Below are 12,132 nucleotides of genomic sequence, written 5' to 3'. Positions count from 1 at the left end.
TGTTGGAAAAGATGTCTATTTAACTTATTTCAAAAGGGATTTAGGATGGTTTGATACCTGACATGAAAAATAAATGCACTAAAATATTAGATTAAAAAACACAATAAGTAGTAAATAAAAGAATATACCAAATGTTTAGAGTTTTACAATAAATACTAAGGTTGAACTCTAAACTGAATAAAGGCAGAGGTGGGTGGTAATAAACGTAAGGCTTCCTAGTTCTCAACTGATTATAACAATAACAATTCCCAAGTCCCAAAAATGTTTTTCCCTCTCCCTGCCCTCAGAACCTCCAGTAGCCACTCAAGGGCCCTTGATATTGATGACTGTGCTTATGAAACTTTACTCTTGAAACTGAAATTTAGCCTAGAATTATAGGGTACCTAAGAGTTGCCTCCTGGGAGCCTCCTTGTTACTCAAATGTGGCTTCTCTCTAAGAAGACCTCAGCATACAAATACATTTACCTTCCCCCTTGGGGAAGGACATAACTCCCGGGAATGAGCCTCCCTGGCACAGAAGGATTACCACCAAGCACCAACTAGCATGCAATTGGAAAAAGACCATGATCAAAAGTGAGGGGGAAGATACAGACAATAGAGTTTATACGGCTTAGAGACTTCAAAGTGAATAGGGAGGTCATTTCAGAGGTTATGCTTATGCACCTCTCAGCAGGACCTCTATGACTGCTAAAGGAGATACTACCACAAATAGCTGGGTTCCTCAGAGCACTGGAGACATCCAGACACTACAGTCAGGGCAGATAGCTTAGAAGTTTGGTGCCTTGCCAATGGGCCCTACTTTAGAATTTATGCTCCCCAGACTGACAGAGGTGGACTCAGTTCTGGTTCCCCTATACATGGCTCTTATGTCCTTCTACTTGAACCTATAATTAGTACTAGAGTTCTTAAGTGTATGTCCAAGAGACAAATCTTCAGGCTGTCCATGTGCCAGTTGGGCGCTGAATCTCAACAGAGTTGCAATGCCTACTCTCCAGTTCATTGGTCTCACTCAGGACAACTAACAAGGAGGTGATGGCGGACAACTACCAAACCAAGGAAGGAGAGAGTCTACAAGTGCAATCAAGAGAGCCCCATCCATCGGCCTGATGGGATCACAGCCCCCTCTCAATTAGAGGTACAGTGGACATCACCATTCTAGAATCCTCAGGATTACGTAATGAACTATGGACTAAAGTAGACTTACTGGTGTTCTACTACAGACTTATTATGATTCTAGCAATGGAAGAAATTATATCATGATGTGGAGGCAGTAGCCACTAAGAAAGTTGTGAACGAACTTTAAAGAGGGACAGGGGCATCGCTAGAATATTATCAGACAATATAAATTAAACATTTATTTCCTTGCGATGAAGTCTAACACCCCTGTGCCAAGTCTTCAGGACTTACCTTAGGGAACTGTTTTACAGGAATTAACACTTTCTGTCCAAGCTTCATGTTCTTATTAATCACCACATCAATGTACTTTTCTTCATCCTTGCCTTCTCCTTTTTGAAACTTTTCTATTTCTGTGGAGAAAAAAAAAGTTATAAAGTGTGTGATTAGAAGAACAGAGGTTGGGAGTTATGGTTAGTTATACTGTGCCATGAAATAAAATACAGAAATAAGGGTTATTAAAATGCTGCCATTTTTTCTAGTAATGACATATGTCCTGTTTTATCAATGGTTCTTCACCAGTTCAGTAGGGAAAAAATGCACACATCTTGGCTCTGCAAAGTCTAATCTCAATAGCCCATGCTAATGGAGGAGAACAATGGGCTAGATAACAAACACAGGAAAAATAAAAGTAGAAAATATGTTCCTCTGGGCATTCTGGAATCCCAGAGTAAGGCTGATCTAACAGCAAAAAACAAGCCCGCAAGCACTTTGGCTCCTCCGTTCATCAACTTCGCATGGCTCTCCGAGGCAGTGTAACGGAGAATTGACTGTATAAGGTGACCTCAAAGTTCCTTTCTACACCTCAACCAGCCTCCCCCGCAACAAAATCTTAACCTCATCACCTGTTACAACTCTTGTGTTTGCCGACACTTTTTTCTATACCCAAAGTACTACAATGATGATGTCATCTTCATACATCTCCTTTCCATACTCAACCACATTAAATCCCACTTTTTCTGGGCAAATGTCACTTTCCCTCAGTGGGAGGATCTACCTTGATACTCACAAAGCACTTTATATACAACTCTACACTCTAACACGGCCCTCAGGACACAAAAACAAAGATGGTGCCTCCCCAACCAAGACACGAATTTGTCTTGGGTAAAGTCTCTATCTTTATTCAGCAAACAACTACTACTAAGCACTTGCCAGGTTCAAGTTCCTGGTCCTGGAAAGTAGGAGTATATCGTTTCATTCATGTTACTGCCTATGGTACTTGGTTGTACAGGAGGTACACAAATTGGTGTTTGAGTTATGGGTGGATAAACAAGTAAATGGACTGTCACCTCCAAAGACCACAAGACAGCTAGCCTCAAAGAAAAGAGTAGCATGAAGAGGCAGCAAAGATGGCAGGAGCTGTACAGAGGGCTACCAATATTTATCTGCTTCATGTGTTGAGCAAGGAATATTTAAGAATTTAATATGTGCCATCCCTGGACCTGGCGCTTCACATTCAGGATGGAATTCAAGCCTCAGAAAAGATGAAAAACAGGAGGCTCAGAGAGGTGACTTCACTAATAAATGGCAAAGGTAGGATTTACTCCCATGTTTGTCTGACTCCAGTGTACTATTGCCATATCTCCAACATTTTTCATGTTTGTCAGGAAGAAAATGACATTTTCATGGCATCTTGGGACAATGAGAGGATGTGGTCAAGGCTAGAGGCTTGAGCTGCTCCCAGCCTCCTTCCTACTCACCACCACTGAAGAGCCTGATGGGCCTAGTAAGGACATTGGGGAACTTTCACCCCATTCAACTGCTGATGTGCATTTATTGCTGGACTGTTTTCTATTAAACATAAGTATTTTCAATGAGCAACTAGGAGCTGTTACAATTTAAAGGATATTAAATGGGATGTAAAGATTTCAAGATTCTAGGACCTTGATAGGCCAATTAACTGTCTTTGTGAGTCTCTAAAAAATACCATTTGATCCAGTTTCTTTACATTTAAAACAAATAGTCTAAACTAGCACATTCAAGGATTTGGTTCTAAAACCTTGAGATTCTATGTGATTTATAAACACATAATACAAAGTCAGTACATGTAAAGACTAAGAAGAGAACTCTGAGGGTTAATATGCTGGGTTCAACTGCCAATTCGACCACTCTCACAGAATTCAGTTACCTGATATACTCAAAGCCTCAGTTTCCCTACCTGTAAAACACTGGGATCATCTGCCTACTGTGACTGTTCCAAGGATTAAGTAAAATAAGCCATGTAAAGCAAGCAGTCTAGTGCCTGCAGCAAGATAGTCAATAAATGTTGACTATTACGATTAGGATGATTCTTTTTAATAGCTTCAAGAGACCACAATTCTCTTAAAATTATATTTCTATTATTCTGAGTAAAAGAATCCAGTTTCGAAAAATAAAGTGATGGCATTTGATTTGTGACCTCTTGCAAAGAAGTTTTCAAAAAAGGGCAAATAAACATTATTTGTAAAGCTAATTTATAAGTCATTCAGGAATGATAAAATTGTTTCCAATTTTAATAAATCCGTCCATTCTTACTAGTTATGACCATACTAAAAGTCCCAAGAATACATAAAAGCAGATAAAACAAGAAAAGTCTATTTTACTAAATCCGAGTTTTCTAAAGAATGCTTCAATTAATGATACTGCCCATCATATTATTACTGTCTAAATTAAAGGGACTATTCACAATTGAGTTGTTATATATCTAGAAAAACAAGTTACTCGTGATATCATAAATATTTAACAAATAGGTCAGTTTACCTTTTTTGCCCTTCTCTGCACTTAGCATATAGTTTCAGATGAGTTCTCAAAAGAGTTGCATATGGGTAAGGCATTATAGTCCCAATAAGAGCAACTATGCCTCCTGAGAAATGAGCTGTGCTGTACATACTATGCTAATGACCAATATATATAATTTAATCTTCACAGTAACCCAATGAGGCTCTACTATTTTTCTCACTTTTATGATAAAAAAAGGTAGTTAAGGCAGAATTGGGAATAAAACTCCTGTTTGACTCCAAAGTTAATTTGTTTTCCTCTCAATTTATACAATAGATTCAAAAGAATGTGGACTTTTTCCAAAGTGTACACACACAAACGTACTCAAGGTCTGAAAATAACAGAATGGTAGAAATGAGCTAAATTAAGTTTTGTTTCCCTTAGTAAAGAGCACAAGAAGCAAAAAGTTATGCATTATCTGCTCCATCAAGTATAATGATTCATGACTTCAGCTTTAATAAGAAGAAGAAAATTAATTTGACCTTTTATTTATCTATTTATGCTGGAATTGATAATGCCTTTAATAAAGTTATAAGATTCAGCAAAATTAGGTACACTCAAAACGACCTCCTCAAAAAAAAATCTAAAAAAAAATTTTATGTAGGGATATGAGTCAAAATAGATTTAACTACATATTTTGCTTTCAAATTAAAAATCCTTGGTTATAATTTTTGAGAATTCACACCAGAGACACAATTTGATATTTAACTCAGTAACATTAAGATTCCAAATGTTCTATCCTTGCACCAGTGACATCAGTAACATTCAAGTAAAGAAATATAGGTGAAATTTAAAAACAGTATTTTACCATATACTATGTTAAAGTTTGAGATATGCCTGGGGTGATTTTAAAGAAGAAAATAATGAAAATCTATATAAAATACTGAATTTCCTCTTTGGATATACACAGCTTTGCAAAGCTTAGGTCACCAAAATACCTTGATGTTAATTTAAGTAAGCTTTGAATTAAAATATACTGCAATATAATAGTTCACTGTTTAAGAATTATTCTTTTTAAAAAGATAATAATAATTAAAGCCCAATGCCATGTGAGGACAGCAAAGCATGTGGGTTTGCATTTCAGGGACAAATGCAGGTACCACCATAGAAAGAGGCTCATCATGGGGGTGAACCAGCCCTAGCATAAACCATCACTCCAGATGCCCTTTTCTAAGGCCCTACTTCCCTCCAGCTAGAAAATTCAAAACTGGTTAAATATTTGCTGTTGTCATTCAATATGCACTGTCCAATCAATTTTTTCTAGTTGAGGATAAGTAGTTCAATATTTTTACAAAATCCAATAGACTAAAATAGAAAAGAAATGGGGAACTGCACAAAATAATCTATGAAATCTTCAGGCACCTGGTTAGCACGCATGTCTAACTATAAGTGGAAGTTCAAACCAATGCTACCACCCTTCTGATCTTTCCTAGGACAGGACTTTTGACACCCACTAGGAGGGATATAACCCTTGGGTTAATTGCAGCAAGGAAGGCCAACCACAGAAGAAATCCAATCAAATTTTCAAGGTCGGATGCTTAGAGGATTTGCCTCTCTCTAATCCCTAGATTACATTTCGTAACATAAAGTTTAGTGTACCAAAGTCATCCTCCAGCTCAGAAATAATAAGCAAATCTGTGATTACAGTTTTAGATAGTATAGGGGATTAAATCCTATGCTTTCAAACTATGGACACTGAATTTCTATCAGCCAAGAAATCTAGTTTCAGTAATAATATATTGTTTTAAGTTTTGATTTGATCATTTGATTTTATTTTGTTTTCCCCTCAATCCCATACAGAGCTTCCTAAAGCAATAGCCAATTCTCCTTTTAAACCTAACAAAATTACTAAAATCCACAAATCGAATAAAAAACAACCAAATAATCTTTGAATCTCAATAAGTTTTTAATATAAAAAATCATAGTAGTGCAAGTCTTCATTAAAACTGCTTAAATTCTATCACAGGATTAAGCACAACTAAACTATTTCTACTTTGTCTCAGCTTTTTCAGTTTTAGAGGATCAGCGGTACTTCAGGTTTACAGGGTCAGCAGATTAGGAGAGGGCTGTGCCAACTCTCAGGAGGGCAAAGAATAGAGGGGCAAAGAACAGAGAGTTGAAGAACTTCCAACAACAAACATGCGTTACTAAAACCCCAAGGCAGCTGGGAAGGGCCCCCATCCCTACCTTCAGATATTAAGTCTGGATAAAAATTCCTAGCTCACTGAAGCCGACTTTAGAGGCAAACAGACTTCTTCCTCCCTGCCAGCTGTTTCGAGGCAAGAGGGAGGATGAGTTGGGTGGCTACTCTTCAGTGAACTTGCAGACCAGTAACATAGGAAAGCAGAGGCTAAAATAAACACATCCATGGAAAGATTCACCAATGAGCTCCAACTGCTGGCTGGCTATGAAATTGCAAGGAGAACAACTGCTTTTCGGTCTCTCTAGCCTCAACCCTGGGAGAACATCTGCACCACATAATTGAATCCCTGGTTTGATTTTCATAACTTTAGCTGGACAATTTTAAAGATTCAGAATAAGTTAAACCAAAAATCAGAAGAGGTATGGGAAAAACAACAAAAAACCACCACTAGGCAAAAGAGATAAACTGACCAGCAGAGTAAATTCACCCACACATTCAGATGTCTAAACATCAGCAAAAAATTACAAGCCATACTAGGAAACCGGAAGAGATGGCCCAGACAATGGAACAAACCAAATATCCTGACAAGATACAGGATTTATGACAACTAATCAATGATAGTCACACAAATCTCCTAAATCAATTCAAAAAATTGAAGAAAAAATATGCCTACAAGGTAAAGTAACAGAGCTAATGGGAATGAAAGACATGATGGGTGAGATTAAAATACACTATAGGCACATAACAGCAGATTTGAATTGCTAAAAGACAGAATTAGTGACTTCAAGGACAGAACATTCAAACTGGAAAGGCAGAAGACCAGAAAGAGAAAAGAATGGAATGAAAGGAACACGAGGGAACTGAATGACAATGCAAAATGCACAAAGGTGTGTTATTGGTGTCCCAGAAGGAGAAGAAAGTTGAACAGGGGCAAAAATAGCATCTGTGGAAATAAAGACTGAAAACTTCCTAACCCTTACGAAAGACATAAATATGAATATCGAAGAAGGATAACGCATCCCAAACAGAATAAATCTGAATAGACCTACTCAGAGACAACTACTATTCAGGATGACAAATATCAGAGATAAAGAGGATTCTGAAAGCAGCAAGAAAAAACTAAAGCATCACATTCAAAGGAACCTCACTAAGATTAAGTTCTGACCTCTCATCAGAAACCACGGAGGTAAGAAGAAAGTGGTATGATGGATTTAAGGTACTGAAAGAGAAAAAGAACTCTGTATCCAATAAAACTGTCCTTCAAAAATGAGGGTGAACTTAAAGACTTTGAACTGATTTGTTAAAAAAAGATTGTAAAGGAAGAAGAAGTAAAACTATATCTATTTGTAAATTAGAAAAGAAAAAGTGTCCTGGCTGGAGCTTCTCATGCCACTCACTGGGTTGACTCAGAGCTAGCCCAAGCTCACAGCATGGGTCCCTTATTCCTTGCTCTCAAGAAACCTAAGTAAAACCTTGCGTACATACCGAAGTGTGTATGCCTGGCTCAATCTGTCTGGCTGATGACTTAGGTACTGAATCAAGCTCACCATTCAACAATGTGCTCTGCAAATACAAGGTGACTCATGGAATTTTCCTGCAGAATGCTGTGGGAGAGCAGTCAAGTCATGGCTGCCTGGGGCAGGGGATTGCTGGCTGAGGGGCATAGAGTGTCCATCTGGGCCAGGAAGACACTGTTTCCTAGCAAAGAAGAAACATTTGTAACGATGTAAATGGAGGAATTCACACAGCCATACAGGCATGCCCCCCAAAAAAGGCATGCACAGAAAGGATCAGAGAGCCCTACACTTTGGCCTGAAGATACTCCCTAAACTCGTTTTATGGACAAGCTCTGAAAGACAGCAGCATTCAAGAAAAGCTCTGTCGTAACACTAGCTAGATAAAAGCTTAGAGAACCTAAGAGTCTAAATTCCAGCAATAATACATTAAATATCAAAATGTTCAGGTTTCAACAAAAGATCATAAAACATACAAAGAACCAGAAGGAATGGCTCCAGCAAAGGATAACATTAAACCATTAGAAACCATCAATAAGGAGAACCAGACCTCAGACACTACAGACGAAGACTTTAAAAAGCTGATCCTAAATATATTCAGAAAGCTAAAGGAAACAAAGCTATGTACTATGATTAATAGTACTACTACAATATCATTTCATCAATTGTAACAAAGGACCATACTAATACAAAGTGTATTTTCTGCATGATTTTTCTGTAAAACCTTCAACCTCTTTATTAAAAAAATAAATAAAAATTTTAAAAAGCTAAAGGAGAACATGGAGAAAGAACTAAAGGAAATCAGGAAAATGATGATCACAAAGAGAATAACAAAATAAAGGTGGAAATTATGAAAAGGAATCAAACAGAACTGAAAACCACAGTAAGAGAAATTTAAAATTTCTTAGAGAGGTTCAACAGCAGATTGGAGTTGGAATTAGAAAGAAGAATAGGTGAACTGGAAAATAAGACATGAAATCACCACACTAGTCTGAGGAACACAAAGAAGAAAAAATGAAGAAAAGTGAACAAAGCCTGAGGAACCTGTGGGATACCATCAAGCTTACCACTATAATCAATTTGGGAGTTCCAGAAGAAGAAGAAAAAGGTAGAGAGGATATTCAAAGTAATAATGCCTGAAAACTTCCAACTTTAAAAAGATACGATTATACACATCCAAAATGTTCAACAAACTCCGAACAGGAAAAAGCCATACAGATCTATACCATGACAGAATACAATCAAACTGCCAAATGCCAAAAAATAAAGAGAGAACTCTGAAAGGCACAGAGAGAAGCAATGTGTCATGGACAAAGGAATGGCAATAAGGTTAAATGCCAATTTTTTCATAGGAAACTATGGAGACCAGAAGGCAGGGGGATAACACAAAATGTTGAAAATAATTGCCAATCAAGAATTCTATACATGACAAAACTGTCTTTCAAAAATGAGAAAGCAAATAAGCCATTCCTAAATAAAAGCTGAGGAACTTCATGAGATGCTAAAGAAAGCTCTGCAGGTTAAAAAGAATGGACAATAGACCATAGTACAAAGCAGCGTGAAGAAATAAAGATTCTGGTAAGTGTAATGACCTGAGTAAAAATAAAAGGTAGTACTACTGTTATTTTTGTTTGTAACTCCACTTTTTATTTCCTACAGCATCTAAAAGGCAAATGCATAAAATACAAGGCTTAAACAGAGGTTTCAGACTTACATGTATAAGCATTTAATTACATAAAGATGGCAGAAGGGAAGAACATATTCTGTGTATACTATTAAACTTAAGGCGGCGGACTTGGCCCAGTGGTTAGGGCGTCTGTCTACCACACGCGAGGGCCGCGGTTCAAACCCCAGGCCTCCTTGACCCGTGTGGAGCTGGCCCATGCGCAGTGCTGATGTGCGCTGCCATGCAGGGGTGCCCCCCGCGTAGGGGAGCCCCACGCACAGGGAGTGTGCCCTGTAAGGAGAGCCGCCCAGCACGAAAAAAAGTTCAGACTGCCCAAGAATGGCACCACACACACAGAGAGCTGACACAACAAGATAACACAACAAAAAGAAACATAGATTCCCGTGCTGCTGACAACAACAGAAGCGGACAAAGAAGACGCAGCAAATAGACACAGAGAACAGACAATTGGGGTGGGGGGAGGGAAAGGGAGAGAAATAAATAAATCTTTAGAAAAAAAAGTTAAGTTGGTATCAAAGCATACAAGACTGTTAGAGATGTAGGATGTTACATTTAAGCCTTAAGGTAACTACAAAGAAAATACTGGAGAATAGGCAAACTCATAAAGAGATAAAGAAAGTAGGGTACAGGATGCCAAGGTTTGGGGGTAGGGGAAATGGAGAGTTAATGCATAATGGGTATAGGGTTTTGGTTTGGGAAGGTAAGAAAGTTTAGCAATAGAAGGTGGCAAGGAGTATCACAACATGTGATTGAAAATAATCCCACTGAATGATATGCTTGGGAGTGATTCAGATGGAAAAGGTTATGTTGAATATATTCTCCCACAATTAAAGAAAATAAAGAGCAACTAAGGAGACAAGGTAACTAAACGTAATACATGACCCCGGAAGGGATCCAATTAAGGGAGGAGAAAAAACTCTAAAGGACATTACTGGCACATATTAAAAAGTGGGAATATAAACTAACTTTCCCATCAATGTTAAATTTCTTCAACTTGAGAACTGCACTTAAGGTAGTTATTTATGTAAGTGAATAAATATCCTTGGTCACAGGAAATGTACATGGCAGTATTAAGTGTTCAAGAGCATGATGTATACAACCTAAACTCAAGGGTTCAGAAAATGGATTGAAAAACAGAAAGGCAGGCAGGCAGGCAGACAGAGAGAAAGATGGGTTATACGAGGATGGATAGCTAAGACAGAAAGATACAGTAATGTGGCAAAATGTTAATACTGGGGGATCAGGGTATCTGGGGAACAGGGGTTATCTTGTAGTCCGTAGTATGGAGTTTATATTATTTTTGTAACTGTCCTATAAGTTTGAAAGTTTCAAAATAAAATGTTTTAAAAACTTAGAAAAAGAACTCCACCAACTATACTGTTAGACACACTCAGGTTTAAGACAGTTACGAAAAAGAAGGGGGGAGGGGGAAGAACATGTTAAGACTCACTTGCATATGCACAGAAAATATCTCTCCACTGACATATGAGAAACTAATAACAGAGGTTATTTTTTGGCATGGGAGGGACATTGCAGGGCAGAGGCTAAGAGGTTTTTTTTCACTATATCTCTCTTTTTTTTTTTAAAGATTTATTTATTTATTTAATTTCCCCCCCTCCCCTGGTTGTCTGTTCTTGGTGTCTATTTGCTGCGTCTTGTTTCTTTGTCCGCTTCTGTAGTCGTCAGCGGCATGGGAAGTGTGGGCGGCGCCATTACTGGGCAGGCTGCTCTTTCTTTTCACGCTGGGCGGCTCTCCTCACGGGCGCACTCCTTGTGCGTGGGGCTCCCCCACGCGGGGGACACCCTTGCGTGGCACGGCACTCCTTGCGCGCATCAGCACTGCGCATGGGCCAGCTCCACACGGGTCAAGGAGGCCCGGGGTTTGAACGGCGGACCTCCCATATGGTAGACGGACGCGCTAACCACTGGGTCAAAGTCCGTTCCCCTCACTATATCTCTTTTAATATTGCTTTAAATTTTTGAATCGTGCATATTTTATCATTTCAAAAATTTTGTAGAATTAAAAAAAAACCATTTAAAGACAGTGAAATGAAAAACTTTCCAGAGATGGTCATGCTAGTATTTTACATATTGGCAGAAAATCCAGAGCTTTATTACCTCTTGATCATTCATTTATGTTATTTACTAAGTATACCTTTATTGAAACTGTGGATAGGGAATCTGCCTCATCTACCTTAAAGCAGAAGATGTATTATGAGACTTACATGCAATACGTTATTTTGAAAGTTCATTATATTTTAGGTGCAGTAGATTTCACTTGAAGGGGGAAAAAACTAACATCTATCCAGAAAAGACAGACTTAGTAACTGATACATTGAAGAAATTAGGCTTGGTACTGGAAACAGGAAATAGCAAGTCTCATACAAGGGGAGACATGCATTCAAATAATGGGAGGTACACAAATTTAATAAATATAGAGTGCAATAAAAACCTTTTGAAAATTATTCAAAAACCTGATAAATGTGTGCTCAATTCTTAAAGGATAAGGAATGGAGAGTGCCAGGCAAAGAAATAATGAATTCTGTGGAGTAAATTGGCCTGTGATACACTAGTTCACATTTTCTCATCTGTTTCATTAGACTGCACAGTTGATTATCTGAAGTTTACTAAGATATCATGAGATTTTTCCCCCCTTATTCTTTTAACAAAACCAAATGAAATAAATCAGGCAGGTAATGATGACAAAATCCTGTACTTACAAAGCCAATATGCGAAGAAGCCCGGTTACAAACTCAATTTCCTAATCCCAAATCCTGGGCTCTTGTAGAACGATGGGACAGATTCAGGGCAATAAGTTCTGTTTGGCCAACGGAGGAGAAATAAGGACGTAAGCAGCA

General features: G+C 38.1%; 1 protein-coding gene across 3 annotated transcripts in view; it reads right to left on the bottom strand.

The window, feature by feature from the left end:
* The window catches only part of KHDRBS3 (KH RNA binding domain containing, signal transduction associated 3), a 191,688-nt gene that overhangs the window by 115,345 nt on the left and 64,211 nt on the right, over window positions 1-12,132 (bottom strand). For all 3 annotated transcript variants that reach the window (XM_058276081.2, XM_058276082.2, XM_058276083.1), the window contains exon 2: window positions 1,408-1,526. In XM_058276081.2, coding sequence (XP_058132064.1) covers window positions 1,408-1,526 — 119 coding nt within the window. The remainder of the gene's footprint in view (window positions 1-1,407; window positions 1,527-12,132) is intronic.

This window comes from Dasypus novemcinctus, chromosome 14 (genome assembly GCF_030445035.2).
Source record: "Dasypus novemcinctus isolate mDasNov1 chromosome 14, mDasNov1.1.hap2, whole genome shotgun sequence".
In the NCBI taxonomy this organism is placed as follows: domain Eukaryota; kingdom Metazoa; phylum Chordata; class Mammalia; order Cingulata; family Dasypodidae; genus Dasypus; species Dasypus novemcinctus.
This window is presented reverse-complemented; position numbering and strand designations above follow the sequence as displayed.